The 23,804-nt window shown below is 34.7% G+C and overlaps 3 protein-coding genes across 5 annotated transcripts; all 3 read right to left on the bottom strand.

The window, feature by feature from the left end:
* Positions 1 to 6,632: 6,632 nt before the first annotated feature.
* LOC125219576 lies at positions 6,633 to 7,416 on the bottom strand. Of its 2 annotated transcripts, none has more exons than XM_048121592.1 (3): positions 7,292 to 7,416; positions 6,951 to 7,151; positions 6,633 to 6,841 (listed from the first exon to the last, which is right to left on the bottom strand). In XM_048121592.1, the coding sequence occupies exons 1-3, from the start codon at positions 7,343 to 7,345 to the stop codon at positions 6,698 to 6,700; spliced, it is 399 nt and encodes a 132-aa protein (XP_047977549.1). In that variant the 5' UTR covers positions 7,346 to 7,416; the 3' UTR covers positions 6,633 to 6,697. The 2 variants fall into 2 exon arrangements, with proteins under 2 accessions (XP_047977549.1, XP_047977551.1); XM_048121594.1 differs by having other exon boundaries at positions 6,951 to 7,142.
* A 2,299-nt stretch (positions 7,417 to 9,715) lies between these two features.
* On the bottom strand, positions 9,716 to 16,724 carry LOC125223073 (cellulose synthase A catalytic subunit 3 [UDP-forming]-like). Its single transcript, XM_048126035.1, has 15 exons — positions 16,564 to 16,724; positions 16,199 to 16,294; positions 15,873 to 16,068; positions 14,721 to 14,932; positions 14,555 to 14,630; positions 14,273 to 14,465; positions 13,827 to 14,093; positions 13,239 to 13,584; positions 13,022 to 13,159; positions 12,677 to 12,802; positions 12,330 to 12,542; positions 11,955 to 12,219; positions 11,476 to 11,678; positions 10,557 to 10,907; positions 9,716 to 10,483 (listed from the first exon to the last, which is right to left on the bottom strand). The coding sequence occupies exons 2-15, from the start codon at positions 16,220 to 16,222 to the stop codon at positions 9,899 to 9,901; spliced, it is 3,195 nt and encodes a 1,064-aa protein (XP_047981992.1). The 5' UTR covers positions 16,223 to 16,294; positions 16,564 to 16,724; the 3' UTR covers positions 9,716 to 9,898.
* A 2,933-nt stretch (positions 16,725 to 19,657) lies between these two features.
* Positions 19,658 to 23,542, bottom strand: LOC125218388. Of its 2 annotated transcripts, XM_048120045.1 has the most exons (7): positions 23,344 to 23,542; positions 22,438 to 22,780; positions 22,290 to 22,374; positions 22,118 to 22,204; positions 21,780 to 22,025; positions 21,631 to 21,693; positions 19,658 to 19,991 (listed from the first exon to the last, which is right to left on the bottom strand). In XM_048120045.1, exons 1-7 carry the CDS (start codon positions 23,487 to 23,489, stop codon positions 19,984 to 19,986), a joined length of 978 nt encoding a protein of 325 aa, XP_047976002.1. In that variant the 5' UTR covers positions 23,490 to 23,542; the 3' UTR covers positions 19,658 to 19,983. The 2 variants fall into 2 exon arrangements, with proteins under 2 accessions (XP_047976002.1, XP_047976001.1); XM_048120044.1 differs by lacking the exon at positions 19,658 to 19,991 and having other exon boundaries at positions 21,379 to 21,693.
* Positions 23,543 to 23,804: the final 262 nt, after the last annotated feature.

Genomic DNA, 23,804 nt, shown 5'->3' with positions numbered 1-23,804 from the left:
TAATTTAATTTATAACAAATACTATTGGCTTTAAAGTCGCTAAGAATACGAAGAGCTACCCGTTTTCTATAAATTTGGCTTGTTCAAAGATGCTTTACGAAAACAGAAACACGAAGATAATTGAGTTCCACCAAGCAAATAAACTCAAAGAATTGATGGAAATTCATTCTTGCTAATGGCAACTTCAATAATACTACAACTCATTGTTAGGATTGGATTAACTCCAACCATTATACGAAAGGTATCCTACTTTCTTTTTCTTTTCTTTTTTTTGGTTATCTTGTACAATATCTACGATTTATTGTGTTGAACTATAGCAATCCCAAATATGTTTTTTCTTCTCAAATTTTGAAAATTTCATTTACACTATTGCTTCTTTGTTTGTTGAATAAAAAAAGGGAGGGATGTCACTGGTTGAACTGGCCAACGAGCAAAGCTTGGATAGGAAGATGTTTGTCGTTCAAAAAGAAGAAGATACATAAATATTTGATGAAGAAGATGAGAATGACAACTATTTTTGCTAGGTTAACATGTAGTAGTATTTGATTAGGTGTATATCGCTAATAAACTCATCAAATGATCAAATATGCACATACGTGAATTACAATTATAAACGTGTGTTTATGTAATTATTGGCTGATTATATGAATAGACTGCTTCTTGAAAATTTTTGTAAAGTTAGAGGCGTTGTTTAAGGATAGATTATAGGGATATTTTCTTTTTTGAAAACAAAATTTTATATATATGCATAATCATACTATAGTTCTTTTGTATTTAGTATAATGTATAATTTGTGAAATATTTATTTCATAAAAATTTTATCCATTATTTGTTTAAAGTTTTATTAATAAAATTAAAATTAGGTTTATAATGACATTAATGTTTTTATTATTATAATGACATTTATTGTTATTTATTAGAATAAACTTCAATTTATACAAAAAGAAAATATTTTTCACTCTCCTAATTTATAAAAGAACATCTATAACGACACTCTCACTTCCACTTCCTCTGATCATTATAAAAATAAATAAATTTTTTCGCTTTCCCATTTTTGTAAAGGTTTAAGGTTTAGGTCGATTACTTATAAAATTCTATCAAATATTGGGTATATCTATATGTATAATTATAAATTGGGATTGTTTTTCTTATGATTAAATATATTTATAATTGTAGACCCATATAATAAATATTATTTCATATTTCAAATAAATATTTCATACTTTGATATAAATAGAATGGACCGTGGATAGCACAGGTGTGATACTAGTACTTATAATCATCACGATTTATCTTCGCTTTACTATATGCCATATTTTTCATTGATTGTGAACGCAATTCCTATGCTATGCACTAAGCTGGCCAATCATGAATTAGCTACAAAGAATTTTAGAAATCGTATTAATGTTATGTTTATCTCTATTTATAACGTTGGAGTTAGGTATGCACACAGTTTAAAAATCACCGGTTCCGGTTCAAAAAACCGTCAAAACAAATGTTGCAGTTAGGTATGCACACAGTTTAAAAACCGTTGATTCCGGTAAGGGTTTAGGCGGTTCCGGTTCCGACGGCGGTTCAGGCACTGCGTATCCAGCTAAGTTAATGTGTTCTTAATGAATTACTAATACTGCTATTACAAGAATTTTATGTAGTCTAGTGGTTGTTGTTGCACTTCTGCACAGGGTAGGCCCGCGTTAGATTCCGCACTGCCTCATAATTCTGTTCAGGGGCAGAGGGAGGGTGGGGCCCATGGTCCCCCCACTAATTTTTTTAAAAACCCAGGGGTATTTTAGTAATTTTACATTCATTATAGTTTATAATAAATATATAATATTAAAGATAGAATTCAGCAAAATTATACTCCATAAATCGTTTCCTCTTAATTAGTTTTCTCCCTCTGCCGCAGTTCTACTCCTTCTGCAGCGTAATCTGAAATCTAGTTATCTAAAACTAGGTATATTTTAAAACTCAAATATAATTCAATTGATTTTTCTATATATGTTGTTTTTTTTGTTTGGCAGCAATAGTTATGTAAATTGAGACCTAAATAATCATATAAAAGCTCTAAATTGGTACAAATAAAATTCAAATAGGGAGAAAGAAGATAGCTTATGTAATTCATTGGCTACGGCGGTTCTGTGTTGGAATTCTTTAACCCCTGTTCTTAATTTGATGTGTATGTATTAATAGTTTTACACTATTTGATTTGTGACAACAACATTTTAGATTTGAGCATATTGTATATTTTGCTTACTTTTTATTCTTTTAGTTGTGATGCATAAGATGAACTTTATCCTTTTTTGTGTATGATTTATATTTTGCAAACTTAATCAGTGTTGACTATTTTTGTAGGTATATGGATCGTTATTTCAAGAAACTTTCTTCCGTTGATTCTTCATCAGTTGAATGGTTGCTTAGTTCCTATATGGAAAAGGATGTGTTTGTTAAAGTTACCAATTCAGTGATTTCAGAATATGAAGAATAGAAGACAAATGTTATGATGTGATTGCATTTAACTTTGACATTTTGTACCTTATGATTTAATTTAGATAATTTTTTTTAAGTTTAAATTTAGACCACCCATAATGAAATTTCCGACTCCGCCACTGATTCTGTTGATTTTTTCTAATTTTAATGTGTGCATATTTTAGGTTGGTTTTGAATGTTCTTTCTTCTTATTTTATAAATGTTAGTAGTATATTTTATTATAATTTCATATCTCATTTATATTCTAGTTTTAATGTGTGCCTATTTTAAGTTGGTCTTGAATGTGCCTTCTTTTTATGTTATTACATTTTAGATCTTATCTATATTTTTGATGTATGTGTATGAATTTGTTTTTTCTATTTATTATTTTAGATACTAGTTAGTTGCATTTTATTTTAATTTTTATAAACATTTTAATACTTTGATATGAATTTGGAAATTAAATTAATAGTCATGTTTTTTTATAGATGTTAGATAGTTTACACTTTTTATTCTTTTGTTCTCTTAATATGAAATAGCAATTTTTTTATGTGATACGAATTCTTAGTTTAATTATTGACTTTAAAATTGAATATTGATGTTATTTTAAATATTATTTTATTTTAATATGTTATATTTAATATAAAATTCGCACCCCTAGTTTAAATCTGGATCCACCACTAGTTCAGGGCCGGTTTGGCTGTACGATTTTTTTTAAGTCTATTTATCTATGAAATGTGCCTAAATAAAATTCAAATAATAACGATGAAAATTGCATCTTTATTGATATAAATTTAAACGAGACTACAAGTTACAACAATTACAATTTACAAAAGACTTGAAGTCTTAAATAATAAATTCAAAAAAAAATATTAAAATTTCAATGAGACTACAACGATGCTATTTACAAATTACAAAAAAGACTTGAAGTGTAGAACAATAAATTTATAAGTATATACTCTTGGTCGGCAAAGGAGATGTTTCTACATAACTAAATTGAGGATATCTTTAGCAATTCAACCTTAAATGTCGAATTTAATCTAATAATCAACAATCATGGTAGAACTGTAAAAAGTTTCCTTAATTTAGTCTTTAGAGAAGTCTCCCTTAACCGAATATAGTATAGATACAAATACAATTATTTAATTGTATATTTGCATATTTTTAACGTTGAAACAAATAAAAATAAATAAATAAAGGAATAAGGACAACTTAAATTTAAGATTTATGTTGAGGTGCCTACGTATCCTTGAAGAGTCGCTCCTCGTAGTCAAAATTCTGCACGTATTTAAAAATCAAAATTAACGCAGACTGATCAAGAGGACATCGACCAACTGATCCAGTAGACACACTTTCAACTGACATGCAATGACTCGCAGACGGATCTAGCTGCAGAACTCTAACTGATCAAGGCGACTCCTAAAAATCTGTCTACGTGTCGTCAGTCGCACAATTCTAGAACGAGGAACCTTCAAAGCCTTAACCCAAGAAATTTATCTAACTGATCAACTGGATGGTCAAACGGAAATTACGCTACGAGACAGAAAAGTAACTGGGACTTAAATCTACGCTAACAGCTTGGAATTCATGTAAAAATAATCATGTTGATACTTTCCTGAAATAGCTAAACAAAAGGTAAAAGCAAAGTGGGGACCAAATCCCTTAACTAACAATTTTTGCAAAAGCTACCGAAAAGCAAAAGGTGGTGCTAAAGACTGCAGATGTGGACCTTAACAATCAACTACTTCATCTTCTTCAAGTGATCGACGAGAAACAGAGGATATACAAAATTTCAGACATAATTAAACAGAGCAAACTAGAAAGCAAAGCGTAAACGCGAAAATCAAATCATGACTACCGGATCTAATCTACTTGACCAAGCTGAATCGAGAAAGAAAGTAATAAACCATAATCATGCAGATTCAAACCAGAGGACTCCAATTCTACTTAATCTAACATGGATCTACCAAAATTAAACACAATCAAACTCAGATCTATGAAATGGAACGTAAACAAACTAGATCTCGACCTCCTAAAACTACCAATTGTGAAAAGCATGCAACAAAGAGTAAACGAGCTCCATAAAACGAAATCCAACAAGCACAAACGAAAGCATCCATGACTCAGAGTTTAAGACAATTTCCAACCAAAATCCAAAGACAAATTCCATATTCTCAATAGCAATCACAAAGTTGAACTACGAAAATATTCAAAATATCAACAGTTGTTTCAAAGCACAAAAGTAAAACTAGGCAGTAATTAAAGATTGTTTCTTCGCTCTCATAGGACGGTGGAACACAGGTGAAACGAACTAGAAACACCACCAGCAGCGAGAATCAACCCCCCTCCCAAGTGCGCAAAACTATAAGCTAAGATTTGAAGTGATGTGAGCTAAAAACGAGCTAAGAGAACTCCCAGTGAGAGCTCCCGAACCAACCTCTCATCTTTCCAATTCAATCCCTTTATATAGGGAGGTTTGAGGCTCTAATCCTAGGACATTCTTCCTCTGAATTGACGCTCATGCCCTTAAACATGATCTTTGGAATAAGCTCTCTTTTCCTCTTCTGCTCCTGTCGCAATCTTCGTGATTCTCCTTGATCAGCTTGGTGGCTTATGGTACTTCACTTCAAATCTGCTTGATTTCCCGTCTGCCCGGTTGATTTGTGCAATCTCCTGGATCCGGCAGATTTTCTATGCACCTGAACATAAAATCACACATTAGCTCCCCAAAAGTACATAAATTCACTTCCAAACAAATGCATGAAACGAGCTTTATCAATCCTCAATGTTCAATTGCATTGGGGAATCAAAGCCCACGTAGTTATCTTACCTTACTTACCTATTTGACTTGGCCCGTGGTTGACGGTTGGCCTACGCTTCATCCTCGGTGTATTCTTCACCTTCACACCCTACATGAATATTCCAAGTTGGTTCTTGTTCTCTGATGCCAGCTTTGTCTTATAATCAACTCAACAGATCAATGCCCAACCTTAGAGCATTTCCTTTATTGATAGCATTGAACATTTGCAAAATTAATCTTGCGGGCTCCAAACCTGTACATATTGGCCAACTCTGCATGTTTCAGAGTTCTAGATCTTTCTCTTAATTTTTTGGAAGGTTAAATTTCTGAAACACACTTTCTGAAGCTTGTGATAAGTTAAAGATTCTAGATTTAGCCTTTAATTCCTTAATTTTTTGGAAGGTTAAATTTCTGAAACACACTTTCTGAAGCTTGTGATAAGTTAAAGATTCTAGATTTAGCCTTTAATTCATTATTGACGTTGGATATTGCCCCTCATTAGAATCCTCCATTTCAGTTGATGGATTATACTCCCTCCGTCCCCGATTAGGAGTCACAGTTTGACCGGGTACGGATTTTAAGAAATGTAAAGAAAAGTTGGTTGAAAAAGTTAGTGGAATGTAAGATCCACATTTTTATATTGGTTTTATAATAAAATGTGAATGAAGTGAGTTAGTAGAACGTGGGACCTACTTGCCATTTATGGTAAAAATGAAGTGTGACTTTTAATTGGGAACGGACCGAAATGGAAAAGTGTGACTCTTAATAGGGGGACGGAGGGAGTATATGATTAGCCATGTGCCCATATTTTCCAAAGTGGATTCGAACTCAGATGAATTTGCTGTACCTTGATCTAGTGGATACCATATAAGAGATGAAACCCCAAGATGGTTGCGGAGTGTGTTTTTTTCATTATATGGCTTATATCAGGGGAGTTAATTGGGGATTAAATTCCAATTAAATGGGTAACTGAAGGATCATTATTAATTGATCTTAATTTTTTGATTATTACTCATATTGATGACAGCTGAAGAGATTTACGGAGCAGATCTGAATAAAAAATTACGTTGGGAGCAGGTCACTGAAGACAGAATAAGAAGATTGGGCTCAAGATTTAAATTGCACATCATTTAATTTATTATTTTCTAAACCCAAAGTGACTTAATTGATTAAATTAAATTAGCCCAAAGTTATTTATTTATTTATCGAACCCTTTCATTTCTCATGGCCCAGAACCATTTTCCAACTAAACATTACTTGATATTAATGCTCTTGAGAAGCCCAAGTATTTTACGTTTAGTATTTCTTTCTATTAATTAATTAAAGTTAAACCCATCAGCATCGGTTTCTTTCTGAACAAAGAAAATCAAAAAGTAGAAAAGTGGAATACAAAATCAAACTTGTGGTCGATACAAGTAGTATGTGAGAAAGTCAAGAAGAGAAAATGGTAGGTTTGTGCTTGGGCTTAACGCATGATTTGACAAATTGCTTCAATCCCTTCTTCGGAGACTTCCTCTCTCCTGAACCACTGCTCTTCTCACTTTCATGAATCTCCTCTTCAAGTTGCAAACACACCTACGTAATAAATATATTAGCAGTAAACAAGGCTCATAAATCATGATTGGAACAAACTAAAAAAGGAAAGTGGGTCTTATCTTCAGGAAGTGCTAGTTTAAAAAGTAACCTTCAAGATTCGATCCTCGGCATGAAGCAATCTGTCGATCAAGTTGCCCTTCTCTTGGACTTCGACCATCACCTCCTTCACCGGCCGACAACGCTTCTCCGGCGACAAAAACGGCAGCCCATCACTTGTCAGGGGTCCGCTCGATGCATTTGAACTCTTGGGAGAGTGGTGATCGCCTCGAATTTCTTCCAACTGATGCAACTGCAATCAAAAATTAAACCCTCCCTACTTTTGATACTATAACAAGCAAACTAAACCTCAATTTTATTATATTAGGGTTCCATTTTTGCTGTGAAGATTACATAAATAATACTCCATTAGAGGGAGAGAGAGAGACGTACAATGAGATCAAGACGATTGATCCTAGCGAGTATTGGTTCTTCAGAGGCTGACATTTTCAATAAGCGCAGAAGTACATGTGTTGAAGGGGACAATCAATAATAAACGATATGTGAAATCTACTATATATGCATATGGATTTTAGGTGGGTTGATAAGATCAACAAATTTAAGTGTTTGTTGTGTTGCCTCGCTACTTGACACGTTAACTATAACTCATGTATGGAGCCGCCACGTGTCATACCCTCTTTTGCTTTTCTCGAATTATTGATATTATCCTATTAATTTCTGATGTATCTTCTTAACCAGCTATTAATGCTTACACTTGTTTTGCATTCTTTTATTTATTTTTAATAATAAACTTTATGTTTAATTAATTTTTATATTTTATCATTAAACTTTACATAAATCTACTAAATTTTGAAACTGACTTTTATTATATTTCCTAAAGTCGCAGTAGATCAAATATTACTTGAAACTAGGGACGTGAATGTAGCGCGCAATCCGTGGGCCGACTCGAATAGCCCGCCAAATTTACAGGGTTAGAGCTGAAAATTTCTAGTTCGATAAAATTACAGCCCAATTAGCCCGCACCCGAGTAACCCGCGACCCGTTAGGGCCAGACCTGAAAACCCGATGGACTGGCCCGAAAACCCGATAAAATTTCTATCGTTCTATTTGTTTGACTCTAATTCGACACTTCATTGGTTATTTTATAATATAGATTACTTAAAAAATAACTTTCAATTTTATATATTAAATATATAAATTATATATTAAATTTTTATTAACATAATAATAGATATATAAATTAGAAACTTCAAATTCACTAAAAAAATATATTTAAATTTCTAAAACATGCTTTAAAATTTCTTGATGTTTATGTTTTATTTTGCATAAATCTCAAATATTAGTATTTGCTCAAGTTTATGTTTGAGTTTAAGCATATATTTCAAATTTATCATAATTAAATATTTTATATTTTATAATTGTAACTAATTTTCACCATTATTTATTGGATTGAACACATGTTAATTTTATCGGTAGCAACCCGATTAACTCGATGGGCTAGCCCGAAACCAGAAGTTTTAGGGTTAGGGTTGAACTTTTATAACCCGAAAAAATCACAGCCCGATTAGCCCGCACCCGATTGACCCGCAACCAGAATAGGATTGGCCCGAAACCCGATGGGCTGGCCCGATTGACATCCCTACTTCAAACAAAATTGTAAAACCCGAATGTGGAACACATGAACGCGTACGTTTAACATTGAGGCGCTTATTGAAACCAATAATATTAACATATTTACGTCACGCTTGATTTCTCGTTATTTTGATTTGCATGTACTCCCTCCAATCCATGTACTTTTAGGAGTGAAAAAAAATTAAAGAAAAAAAAATAAAGTAAAAGAGATAAAATATTATTTTTTATCTTAAAAAGAAATTATCTTACTTATACTGGGACAACCTAAAAAGTAATACGTTTCACTTATAATTGAATGACGGAAATATTTCTTAAATTTTATGCTCACAAGAAATACTTCACTTATAGCGAAACGGAAATAACACTCCATTCGTGCCTCTATAGTAGAGTAAAATAATGGAGTGGATAGTATAGAGAAGAGTCTTCTGTAATTATTCAGAATCTTACTTTATTCTCTCTTCACTTAAACTATTTTTTACTCCATCCGTCCCATAAGAATATGCACTTTTTGTTGGACACGAATTTTAGTGCATAATTGGTAAAGTAAGAGAGAAGTATAAAGAAAAAGTAATTAAAGTATTGTTAATTGGAGAATGAGTCGCACCTCATTAGAGAGAAAAACGTTTCCAAATTAAGAAATTGCATATTCTTGTGGAACGGACTAAAAATGAAAGAGTGCATATACTTGTGGGACGAAGGGAGTATCATTTTTTCAAAACAAGTGCTCAAAATGGAAATAAATCTACTATACATGGACAAAGGGAGTATTTCATCCATCTCACTCAAGATGTCCACATTTAACTATGCTGAGATATATGAAAATTCATATTGTTACCTTATCGAAATCTATTGATAAGATATTACACCATACCGATAATTTACACACATTTAAAAATGCTTCTCTAAAATGCAACTTAGAAACACCACTAATGTTCAACAAAAACATAAAATTATTTAAATGTAATTCATTTCATAGAGTTGTACAAGAATTGTGCTCACAACTTTAAACTTGATGTCAGCATTTAATAGTGATTGCATTTAAGGCTACGTAGAATTAGCTGTAGACAAACCAAACCAAATTTCCCAAAGAAAATGATGTTATTGTGTGAGTTGGGTGATAAGTATTTACTGTGCAACAGCCTTTAAATCTCAATTCATCATTTCATCTACCTATAAAAACCAAACAAAATACAGTACATTGGTAACTCCAGCTATAGAAACGAATTGAAAAAATAAATTAATGCAATATAATTATGCTTTGAGAGCGTACAAGTTCTAACAGACAATGGACAAACATTTTGATCAATTTACGATAAATATATGACACACACCGTAGCTTTCTTATCTCTCTCTCTAAAAGAAAATCACAGACAAAAAGATGTCCATCGAAATTCTGAGAAGTGGATATCAGCAGTTAATTCCACACTCTTCGACCTTTGGGCCCGTGACTCTAGTAGTGAAGGGATCAACTCTGACCCACAGCAATGAGAAGATCGAAGCAAGAAGAATCGACCACACCACGACAATGGTGGGAGTACGGTTCTGCCGCCCCATTAGACCTTTGAGGAAGGGGTAGAGATGAACGATCACCCAGAAGGCAAAGAACAATTTCCCAAACAACGGTCCCCATGATTGGTACCCGCTGTTGATTGCATAGGAAATTCCAGCAACAACTCCGACCAAGTTTACAATGAGAAGAGTCGTTGGAGGAATCAGAAGAGTTGTCCATTTAAACATGTAAAGCTCAGTGAAATCTCCTTCTTCATCTCCAGCTTTGGACGTGACAGTGAAATTTGTATCTATTCCAGCCAGAACTTTGAGCAGACCTTGGAAAACAGCAAACAGATGAGCTGAGACACCTCCAATGACCCAGAACTGCTCGTTCCTCCACCATTCATCAATTCCGACACCACTCCACCTCATCTCCAGTATACCAGTGGCAAAGATAGAGAGAAAGAGGGAAAGAAACCAGATACTCGCAAGGTTACTAATCTGTAAATCAAAATATATGGTTTAAAACATGTTTCTCAGCTTCCACAAGAGATGTAGAATTTTTGAGACATACCTGTGGGATGATGAATTTCCCAGTAAGCAAACAGACAGCTGGCAATGTACAATATAATAGCAGAGGAATGGAAGTGATCGGGTAAATCGTGGTGTTAACATATGCGAATCTCTCTAGCCATTTTAGCCTTCCTTTATACCCATACCATATTGGACAATGCCTGCTAAAGAGAATCTCCACGGATCCCAAGGCCCACCTAAGCACTTGATTCAATCGATCAGAAAGATTAATTGGAGCTGATCCCTTGAAGGCCGCCCTTGGAGGCATACAGTAAATTGATCGCCAGCCCCGTGCATGCATTTTAAATCCTGTAAGAATATCTTCTGTGACAGAACCATAGATCCATCCTATCTGCATACATGAGGGAAAAATTAGTCTCACAAGAAGTTCTATTGGACAAGGACTAATTTTAGAAGAAAATATCATTTAATACAAGTAAGCATTTGATGGACATTAAATAATTATTGACAATAACATTGAAGAGTCAGTGTAAAGCTATCAATATATTAATAGAAGCAATATCACGAAGTCCAAGTCCTAAGTTAGATTGTGTGGAGTGTGGATATCGTTAGGTTATAACCGTACAACAGGCATCCTGCTATTTCATTGTTTTAGTAACTAGATATATATCTAAAGATACTATCTTTCACTGCAATAGTTATATGACAGGTAGCCTTTTATAGCATAACTACATCCTCGAGCTCGGGGTTTTAATTTTTTCACGACAGTACCCTCGCTAACTTCAGCTTTAATAATTACTAAATTGTCTTTGGAAGAGCCCGTAGTGTAACTAGCATTTGCTGCTGCAGAATAAACTAATTTGAAAATGGGATAACATGCTTTATAGGGCATCAGTAAGGCACACAGTACACAGAATCTAATCCAACATAGAACTGTAGATGAAGTACAGGACACGTACCTCAGTTCCCCATTCTGACTTATCTTCATACCCACAGCTAATGACATGAATAGCCTCTTTCAGGAGAGTCTCTGGTGTGGCAGACTGAGGCACACCACCATTCTCCATCAGAGTAGATGCAACAAAAACAGCTGACTGACCGAATCTTTTCTCCAAGCTCATCTGGGACATGAGCAATGACTTTTCATCATCGAATCCAGCACCTGGTTCAATCAACAAAAGGGCATATAACAAATTGAGTTAAACTTGAAATTTTCATGATGTCAGCAATTTCTGTCTCCTTGCCATGCAAGAACCACTATCTAACGCAGAATCATCACAGCAATAATTTTAAGTATTATGACTCAAGGGGGGAAAGGTGAACTATGTTCATAAACAGTAGAACAGCAACAATCCCTTTCAAGAAAATAATCCATATGAGCTTAGAGGATAAATGAGCAGCGACAATTTTTGAGCTAATAGTTGCAAGGAGAGCATACCTTCAACACCCTCCTCTATATCCTCCAAGCTGAAGATTGGAACAGTAGGATCAGCATGCTTGCTAGATTTCTTCTTATCTGAACCTTTCTTACTTGACTTGGAACTTTTCTTTCTTGATCCACCAAAGCACGAAGAAAGCAACCGAGCCTTCTTATTCTTAGGTTTGTGAGGAGGCTCATAACCATACAAAGCTGTTCTGTTGAAGACACATCCAGTGCCCACATATACAGGGCCTTGAATACCATCCAAACCTCTCAAGTTAATCTGGTGAGCGAAAAAGGAACATTTCAAATGAGTTAGATAGGTAACCGAAAACAAAACTTGTATCAAATGGATTATAAGGACTGTAATGACTAGAAACACTTGAAACTCACATCAAAGAAGACAGTGTTACGGTTGGCATATCGATCGCTCCTGTCTATACCATCGAATCTCTGTGGAAATTGAACATAGCAAACATATTTCCCAAGATTCGGATCCATCAAAAAGCACATTGCTTCACGCAACGCCTTGCTGTTATTAATGTAATGATCACAATCGAGATTCAACAAGAAAGGTCCATTGGTAAGAACTGCTGACACACGAACCTGTAAGTATAGTACATAATTATGCCAAAAATACATCATGGTAAATTAAATGTTCAATTGCAGCATGGTGAACTAAATGTTCAATTGCAGCATGGAAAACTAAATGTTCAAAAATACATCATTTGACTACTTACAAGTGCATTCATGGCACCAGCTTTCTTGTGATGCTGGAAACCAGGACGCTTCTCACGAGAAACATATACTAATCGAGGAAGCTCATTACCATCACTGTCAAGACCACCACTTTGGCCTAAGAAAACCTGTGAACAAGATATATATGAGGAACTTTACATGAATGCAACGGAGTACATGTTAGTCGAGGGAAAACATACATAACATGCCTCTTGCTTTAAAACCAAATAAATAGGAACATGTAAACAATTAAAAATGTATGGTCTTTGCATATCAAATGAGCATGCCTATACTGTACAAAGAAGCATTGACACTTTACAAGATAGAACCTCCAGTTATCTTCTTACCTGGATCATTCCAGGGTGATCCCTTGTATTATTTCCAGGCCAAGGTGTACCATCTTGCATGACCCAACCTTCTTCAGGAACTTTCTGAGCCTTGGATACGAGAGCGTTGATACGAATTTTAAATTCTTCATATTCTCTCTATAGTACAAATGCAGAGAAGAGAAATAAGACGCTTGACCAAATGTGAAGGTAAATTCTGGTAGAACAAAATTTTCACCTTCATAGCCCGACGGTCTTTCACAAAAGATGGCTGGACTTTATCTTTTAAGTAGTCAATCTTCAGAGCAAAGTACCATTCGGGAGCCCGTGGCTCAATACTGTACTTTTTGCAGAAAGGAACCCATTTCCTTGCAAATTCTGATGTTTCTGATAGAGCTTCAAACGTCAACATGGCAGACCCATCATCAGAAACATAACAAGAAACCTTGTCCACCGGATAGTCTACCGCAAGAATGGACAAAACAGTATTAGCTGTAACGAGAGGAGGCTCCTTCAGAGGATCAACAGTACTGACAAATATGTCAACAGAAGCTAGTTGTGATGGCTCTCCTTCACGGTCATATCTGTTACACAATACATATTATTAACGTAGTTTTCAAAACCAGACAGGAAAAGTAATTTCCAGTGAGAACAAAAGTGTGTGTTTGTGGGAATATAAGAACTAAATATATAAGGGCTTAGCGGAATAAATGTAGCAGAACCAAACAAAGGCACTGCCCTATCTACGTACTATATGCGCAAAAACTTTTAGCAGGGATGAACATATAATGAAGCCAAATATGCAAACACGTGTGAAATTTCTCACCTCAGAGCAAGCCTGTCAAGATACGTTTCACGGTTTACAGGAAGCCATTTTGGGAACTGATCCAGAATCCAGGATATAGCAAACCAAATCTCACAAATCACAGAAATCAGCCACAATGGATATGCATTGGGTACAGGGTTCGTTATTCTATAGTGCAAGAAAATACATAGAATAACCAGCCGCAATACAATAACCATCCTGTAAGGGTTTATCCTTGATGACGGAATAGAAACCTTCCTTGATAGGGGCTGTCGGGCTTCATCATTCCTACACCAAGAAGAAAAGTATCAGAAGGAGAATGACTTTCATGCAACAAAAAACATAGTGTCATTTTTTGCTGCCACATGATAGCAAGATATGGTGTTCTATGGAATTCACAAATATCATCAAAGTTTTTACTCAAGCATAAACTGCATAATGTCTGGATATAAAAATAATAAACTTACAGCAGAGAGTCATCGACAAGAATATCAGTACTCGCATCAATATCTCCCACTCCTCTTTCAGAAGGAGGATGGCTAGTAGTCATAGGAATAGCAGGCTTTTCCTGCTTCATTTTCCAGCCATCCACTCTTTCTTTCCAGGCAACATTGCCTAAGCCTGGAGATCCAAACTCCCTCACTGGATCCACAATCCTGGCTACACATGGAAGAAGCTTTATTGAAGGACTAACAGAACAAATGAAATGCTACGATTTATTGAAGGAATTGAAACAGAGTAAAGTATACGTTTTCCACCGCCTCCAGGAGGAGGAGATGCCATTGAAAGGCGCCCTGGTGATGCAGCAGATAGTTCCCCAGAGATCTGCATAACAAAGAGAAAGTTGGTATGCCATAATACATGACTGCACAATATAACAGTAGACTACAGTGATCCAAAAGCATCAAAACTTACATCTGTTCCATTCGTAAGCAATGGAATGTGGTTTTGAGGGACTTCCTTGTCATACTTTGGTGCATTAAGACTTTCTCCATGATTAACTCGCCAGCTCAACATTCGCTCTGAAATTTTCTGCTTGTCACTTTGAGTTTCAGAGTAATGGATATCATCAACAACATCATCAGAAACACCATCCTCTTCACTATCACCATGAATTGCAGGACTCCCTGTTTAAGAGTGTCAAAACTCATTTTCAGAAAAAAGATTTTGGCTGTGATGGAAATAAAATTTTCAGTGTTTCGTAAGTCACTAATAATTATGTCTTAAAGTACAGCAGCCATTTCTTTTGGGCTTCTATTTGCTGAAACAGCATTAATTTTCCCAAAAACAAATTAACCTGAATAATGGTCATCCATACATGTAGAGCTTTCAGTGTTTCAATTACTTTAGGAACATATTTGTATATTTAGGCATAATACCATACAGTACATTACAGCTAGATAACCAATAACAATCATATACAGTGTTTTTCTTAATGCTATAATCATTACATTATACAACAAAAAACATAATAATATTCAAACTAGATGTGACAACACCAAATACTGAAATCTTTTACGACATTTGAGTTAGAACCTGCACGTTCTAAAACATTAAGATGATGTCCCCTCTAAAAATGAAACAAAAAGCATACTTATTACTAAACCATTCAAGGAATACAGCTTTCCATTACAGTTTTAAATTACTAACATATAAATAACAAGTAATTGCAGAATCCACAATATTCAATCCCATTATTTCATCTACTGTTGGGTTTAGCATGTGGAATCTTTCAAGACCTATGACCATTCCCAACATAGTTTTCACATATGTTGCAAATCCCCTCAGAGTTAACGGGTCAATATTCTAGTTATAACAGCTGTTTTTCCGAACATGATCAATCAATATTTTGTAGTTAATTATATATATACCTGACCTGATTTTAGGGGGAATAGATTTATTACCAAAAAAAAAACCTTTGACAGCCTTACAGATGTTTTTAGCAATTTGTGCACTTCAATATAGTTTTATATAAAAAAGTTATGTTGCAACAAAATTTAGCAATATGCGATGAAACTCTTATTGTTTCCTCCATCTGATCCATTCTTAATTGAAAGAGGATGAAACCTTTATGCCTCTTGTATCTGGTTTTGCACTGAGGGCAAGACTGATTTCCATCCTTCCTCTCATATTCATAGCAAGGCCTGCAAACTGGAAACGCACAGACATCGCATGCAGCAAATGGCTCATGGTTGGCAGTCAAACCAACATCATCCCCACAGATCTGACAGACCTGGCTGCCAATGGTCTTCAAAGTCTTCCCCTACCAACCGAATGAAGTAAATAAGTTAAAAATGGAACATGGTATTCCTCACACTAAAAAATTACAAGCATATGAGAAGATAGAAAACCTAATCACGCATCCAATATTGATCAACAACACTCATACCAACCTTGACTTCTGCTTCAGGTTCCATTGTCAGTTAGCCTCGGTGAAGAGCGACGGATCAAAATCAGCCAATTGCAAAGCTTCACTCTGAATTTAACATCTGAAAAGGTGCAAAACGGTGTGTCTCAACCCCTCGGAACTCGTCATTTCACAGAGATTAGATCTACACCGAGAAAACTTACAACAAAAACTGCCGACACTCAGATTCAGCACGTTTATTGCTAATTCATTTGACTCTCAACTCAATTAAATAATCAAAATTACTTGCAATTAAAATTAAATAGTAGTAGTAAATCATAAAAATAACTGAAACATCTAGTGAAACGCCAATTCTCGCATTCCTGGTTATTGCAAAAAGCAGAAGCTCACCGCGCAATCTCAACTCGAATCAAGAGAAACAGATCGAGACCGCAGCCGATCCAAATGCAAAGCAGAGCGAGTAGAAACAGTAGCTATTCTCTCTTCCGCTTTTTCTCACTAAGAGAGAGAGAGATGATATAAAGGTCCGTTTGTGTAGCTGTTAATGAGTGTATAAATAAATGTATAAAAATGGCGTGGAAGGGACGAATACGACAGGCCAGCAGCTATGCTAATCTATCTCTTGAGAGAAGCAGTTCATTTATAATTACACCACCGACACTACATTACAGCAATTGTACTTTGCGTTTCAAATGCTTGTACACTTTTATTAATAATACTATGGACTTCAAAATTATGAGTGCGACTTCTCAACTAATGCTCCATAGCACACACTACATATAAAGATATTCGGGACGGAACGAGTTTTAATATATATCCTTTTGTTTATAAATAGGAGTCTCGTTTTTTTATAGGAGTCTCGTTTTTTTATTGTAGTTTATTTGTGAATAGGAATTTTGATTTATTTTATCTATTAATGGTAATAGGATCTCATATTCTACTCACATTTCATTTATAACTAATATATACAAGTTGAACTCATATTTCACTCATTTTTCTTAATATTTCTTAAAATTCTGTATCACCAAGAAATGAGACTTCTAATAGTGAATAGAGGGAGTAACTAGTGAGAAAAAATATTAGAATATGTTAGAAATAAACTATTTTTTATGGAACATCATTTCCTAATCGCTATTGTATATTAGAGCTTTCGTTAAAAGAATTAGTCTCCTTGAGTTGGTGAAATATTTACACTTTTTTTTTGTTTTCATGGAGGGCTATTTGACTGGTTATTTGCAAAAAAAAAGTCACGGTATGACTTGATTTTAATTTTTGATGTGTTTTATAAATTAATATTCTCTCATTTGCAAAAACAAAGTCAAGGTATGATTTGATTTTAATTTTTGATGTGTTTTATAAATTAAATATTTTAATTTTAATTTTTGATGTGTTTTATAAATTAAATATTTTAATTTTTGATGTGTTTTATAAATTAAATATTATCTCCGTTCTATTGAAATAACACATTTTTCTTTTTGATTTGTCTCAATAACTCATTACTAAAAATGAAAACATTTAATTTGTCCCAATGACTCATTACTAAAAATGAAAACATTTATCTTTCTACTTTATTCACTCTCTCTTATTTTACTTTCTCCACTTTACACACAAAATAAAGTTGCATAAATTCTTGTGTCGCCCAAGGAAGGGGTCATCTTCCTTGGGTCGAGGGGATTGTAATAGTGGTAATTATGAATAACATACTTCATCTGTCTCACTTAAGATGTTCATCTTTCATTTTTAATTAGTTTGTCTCACTCAAGATGTCCATTTTCTATATTTGAAAATGAATATCTCTCTCCACTATTTTCTCTTTACTTACTCCTAAAATATCATGTCACTAAAATATCCTCTATTTTCTCTTTACTTACTCCCTCTTACGCTTGTACGCCGCCGCCGACTTTTGTTCGTTGTAGCGTTCAGCAATTCACTCCCAGTACGCGACTTACCTTTGGTTGTTGGAGAACACCGGGTCCTTCGAAATATCAACCCATCACTTTGTCAGAAGGATGGTCTCCTTGATGTTGTAGTTCGACTCCCTGGGGCATATTCTTGGTTGACCTTCGCTGGGACAACTTCTTAGCTCTAACCTTTGTTTTTTCTTTCTTTCTTGACTGGGCGGCGGGGCTCGGCTCCATGTCGTCGAGCCCGTATGAATCTGTGGTGAAATCAAGATCGTACTGCGTGTTAGGATCAGACTCCATGGAACCCACGTATCGAATAGCCGGTAATCGTCTGGTTCTGTACTCGGCCACTGGGAACCACCACCGCCGAACATCGGCAATCCGTCGGGGCCATTCGGATTTTGGAAACCACCAAGATTCATACTTGAGTTTTAGAAAGAAATTGATGGGGGAAGAGAGTGGAGTGATAGGTGTGAAATGAGAAGTAAAAGTGGTGTGTATTTATAGAAGAAAATACAAAATAAAAAATAAAAAATTCCGCATTGCATCATCTGGACCTATCTTCCACACCCCCGCAATTAGGGATGTCAATCGGGTCGGCCCACCGGGTTGCGGGTCAATCGGGTGTGAGCTGGTCGGGTTATGATTTCTTTCGGGTTATAAAAGTTCAACTCTAACCCTAAAAACTCGGGTTTCGGGCTAGCCCAGCGGGTTTATCGGGTTGCTACCGATAATATTTACATGCGATCAATCCAATTAATAATGGTGAAAATTAGTTCAGGGCAAACAATTCCCACATTGGAGAATGAACAAGAGTTGCAAGTGTATAAATGGGCTCTGATACCACTATAGGGTCTCGGTGGTGCACACCCGAACTCCACATTAGTATGATATTGTCCGCTTTGGGCAACGCCCTCACGGTTTTGCGCTTGGGGTACTCCCCAAAAGGCCTCATACTATATAAAGGCTTCATCGTTGATCTTAAATGATAGACTTTGATTAATAATATTATTTTCGTTTTTCACATAAACTAGGATTTCTTAATTCTCCGTTCAGTCTTATTCTCCATGCGTTTTGCATCCCTAACTCTACTTAACATATAGGTATATAAAACTTGGAACAATTAAAGTATGAAATTCAACAACAAAAATGAAACAAAATCTAATCAGTTCGATAACAATAATTATTCAATATCTAATTCTATGTCTAACAAGAGTCTTAAGAATTATTAAGCTATCACTAAAATGAAATTATGTCTTCTCTTAAAACACAAATTGTAAATCGCAACTTAAAACTGAAGTCTCCTTCTAGAATTAAATTAACAACCCATAAAAGCTTATGGGATTTAATTCTTCACTTAAAAGCTCAAATCTCTCGACTATTATCGGTTAAGGCCGATTATTCATTTTCATACTAAGCTACTCATCTCTCAATTATATAGCAAAGTTAATATGCATTCACGAGATGATCAATCAAATCAATAAAAAACTGAAATAATCGAAATAACTACAAAGCCAACGCATGGAAACGAAGATCAATTAAACATACGAGTCACTGTATCTCCCCCTAGATTTCTACAAAAGATTTAATCACACATATTCATAACAAAAGTAGAAGAACAATCAAATGAAAACATTGAAAAGCTCAAGCTAACTACACCCTTGATCGAAGGAATCTCTTCGTCTTCACTTTTGGGATGAATGAAATATCTGATTCTCTGTTCTCTTATCTGGTGTGAGTGATGTGATAGCTGATCAATTTTACATACCCTAGATCTCGTCCTATTAATAAGAATTTGATTGCCATAATATAGGGCCTTTTAGGTGGCTTCGCAGCCTTTGCGCACCGTACCCGGTAGGGTAGAAGTCACTGGTTCCAGCGTCCATTATTTTGCCATTTTTTTAATCTATTCCTCTACATATATTCAACAAACTCGTCACTTAATCAATTCGTATGTAATGGACCGAAAACAAGATTCGAGCTATAAAACTCAACAATGAGCACATCAATCGACTAATTAAAAACTACTCCCTTCGTCCCTTTGTAGCTAAGTCGTATTCCTTTTGGGTTGTCCCACTACAGCTGAGTCATTTCCTTTTTTTAGTAAAAAGCAACAATCTTTACTCTCTTTTACTTTATTCTCTCTTCATCTGTCTACCTTTTTCCTTTCCTACTTTAATATCCATTTTTCTTAACTCTCTAACACAATTTTTCTTAAATCCCTTACCAAAATGAAAACCCCTACAACAAAGGAACACAGGGAGTACAAAACAACAAGTTTATCGTATGTGACATAAGATATGGAATGTACATTCAGCGCGCTTTAAGCATGATTCACAATAAATAAAGGTATGGGCCATATAGGGTTCAAGCATGTGCAGATAATATCCGGTATGCATGGATCATACTACATAACATGATTATTAAAGATGATAGAGGAAACAATCCTTATTAGGTAGATGGGGACACGAATGACTAACCGACTGCAAGCGATGACTTAAGTCAAGGTGCACCAACAAATTTCCCAAGTTAAGAAGCTAGCTATGTTACACCACTCAATAAAGAACAAGCCCCTTAATATTTTGTATTTATTTTAAAAATATAGTGATTTATTTCTATTACACTATATTTTATTTCAATTATGCAAATAATAGTTGTTTCAATGAAATTAATATTTTATATTTAGTTGTAAATTAATTTAATAGGAATATATAATAAAGAGAATAAATTTTTTTTTAAAAAAAGAATGAGAAACGATGGTGTGAGACCATAAATATAATAGGTTTGAGACTCTAGATAGTACTCCCTCCGTCTCGGCTAAGATGACACATTTCTTAGTCGACACATGATTTTAGGAGTTGTTAGTTTATGTGTTTAATTGGAGAAATAAAATGTGGATGTAAGTATTAAATAGAGAGAGAAAGAGAGTGGAACATTTAACTGGAGAGAGAAAAATGTGGCTGAGTGTATTAATTAGAGAGAGAAAATTATTAAAAATAGAAATGTATCATCTTGATTGGGACAATCTGAAAAGGAGAATATATCATCTTAAATAATACGAAGGGAGTAGTACTTCTTAGTAAATGCTCTTCCAGTGCTCATGCATTGTTAATGCTCCTATGATATTAGAAGATTGGGTTATAAATCAGCATGTGAGCCCACAAAAATTAGGCCATAAGTGACTCAACCCAAAAATATATATTAAAATATATATAAGACGACAACTTGATTAGTGAAAACGTTTAATAAATTGGAATTTGAATTATCACAAAATATATGACAAAACAGTTTTAATGCTCTTTCAAAAATAAGAAAAACCAAAATATATTGGTTCTATTCTAATCAAGGTTTATTCATTCAGTGCACCTATATATCGATTCTCACTAAACTTCCAAATAAATTATATTCAATATATAATAAAAGTACTAACTATCTTCCTGTACACTAGCTTAGTGCAAAGTCAATATGAACCATGCAATGATTTTCTTAGATGTAATCGTTGAGGATGACATAAACTATCATCTTTTATCTTGAAAGAAGCATTAGATCTCACCACGAGCTTTTTCAAAACAAAAGGCGATGATAATAGGCCCTGCTACATCCCCCAAACCACTTCCTACACAAAATACAAACCGTAAAATGACTAACAATTTTATGCAGTATGAAATCATGTCATGTTAGGCAATCAATATCGAATCTTACCAATCCATTGTCCTACAGAAGGGCGAGTTAAACTCGCCCCTATTCCGGCCCCTACTGAGGCGAAGAAGAGTGAAGCACAACACCCTACAGTGGCACCCGAGACCTTTCTTCTAAGAATTCTTACTTGTTTCGTTTTGCCAACGCCCGTGTCTATGACTTTTCTAGCTTTGGAAACGGAAGAAAAGAACTGGTAGATGTCTATGCCAATGTGAACAATCCATGAAGCTAAAACTCCTACAAAATGTCCTGTTGACATAATCAAGAGAATGAAAATGAGAAATGGTGAATTGTTTAGAGTTAACAACATGACATGAAAAATGAAAGTAAGCTTAGATGACCTCTAAAAGTAGTTCTACCGACACAGTAAATGTATTTGAAAATCGACATATGTCTTCCAGCTTTCCGAAGGGCAGAATTGGGGACATCTGCAATAGTTTCTTATACACAATCACTCAAGCAACATGTAAAAGCTATAGGTTATAATTAATGCGACAAAACAACTAGAAATACCTTTGAGAATTTTCCATGCCATGCGTTGTGAACCATAATAAACTACAACTCTTTCAAGAAGGCGTCTTGTTGTGATTACTGTCGTCTGTGCACAAATAATCCTAAGAGTCGTATTTCAAGTTTTGAAAGGAAATAGAGAAATTCTCACCTCAAGCATTATTTGTCTAACTGATTTCTTAAAAGGAATCATCAAGTCTATTTTGTTTTCTTCCATATCATCTGCTAGGAAGTCATCATCATCCTCTTCCATGCGTAAGTGTGGTTCTAGAAGAGGAAGATAGAATATCGAAAATGACCTTAGTGATGTCATCGCGAGAGCTTTCCAGTGGAAAGCTGAGAAAAGTGGCTTCATTTGAATATCATACTGCTTTGTAGTGTATGTCAGGGCATCACTCTGGAAGATTTTTCCAGATGCAACCCGTATTTTAGAAAGATAATCTTCGCTTAACGTGGCACCAACATCGCAATAAGCATATTGCGTCACTCCATTCCTGAAGAAACATATACAAGTAAAGGTACATTCAACTAAGAGATTCAGAATGGTTCAGTAAGCACTTTCAGTTCCATAAAGATAAATCAGCAAATCAAAACTCTACCAGCACATTGCCATTTCATTTCATGGGGTATGGTATATTTAGATTTCATTAGTAGTCAGCACAAAAATCCAGTTAATGTCACACCACCTACAAGTTTTGGTGCATAAAAGTCATTACATCTACAATATTAAGGCTTCTAAGTAAGTTTGCATTTAAACTTTCTTGAAAAATTAGATAGATGATTTAATACATGAGATGCATATAAAGGTGGTTTTGATAGCATGGTATAGTTCTCATCCAACAAATTAAAGGAACAAAAAGATGACAAATCTATATTTCATTCAACCACAAATTTATTCCACTTTTTCATAAACGCAAAAAGCAATGGTACTTATGTTGAGAAGAGGATGCTACTCCTCACAAACACAATCATATAAATAATTAGCTAACAGATACATAAATAATTATGTTTATAAAAGAAAGATGTCATGTAATTGATAATTGATAAGCACGCTTACCCAAGTAAAGCCCCAAAAGCGAAAGGGAGGCTGAAGGCGTACGCAGCTGCGGAAGAGCTGCCTAATTTTCCAGGGAATAATCCTCTTGAATTAAACGCTAGCTCACCAAAGTTGGGATATGCTCGTAATAGATCCATTATCGCCATTGTTCATCAGCTAATATCAAATCAATGTCAGATTTTTCTTATGGAAATGTAAACAAAAGATTCAAGTTTCGGTGTAATAAACTGGAAATGGGAAACTCACATTATATGGTTATATGCAACGATAATTGTGCCTAAATAGAGGGAGGAAATGTGAAAAATAGGGAGGTTACGACGTCGATCGATATTATTATTTCATATATAATGATTATTATAAAATTATTACTTTAATTAATTTAAATCATATTAATTTCAATCAATTTTGTTTATTTCGACTCGAAAAAATATATAATTTATAGTCCCAACGAGTTGAGTTAA

Source organism: Salvia hispanica, chromosome 4 (genome assembly GCF_023119035.1).
Source record: "Salvia hispanica cultivar TCC Black 2014 chromosome 4, UniMelb_Shisp_WGS_1.0, whole genome shotgun sequence".
In the NCBI taxonomy this organism is placed as follows: domain Eukaryota; kingdom Viridiplantae; phylum Streptophyta; class Magnoliopsida; order Lamiales; family Lamiaceae; genus Salvia; species Salvia hispanica.
Note: the sequence above shows the minus strand (reverse complement) of the source record. Positions and strands in the feature narration are given on the sequence as shown.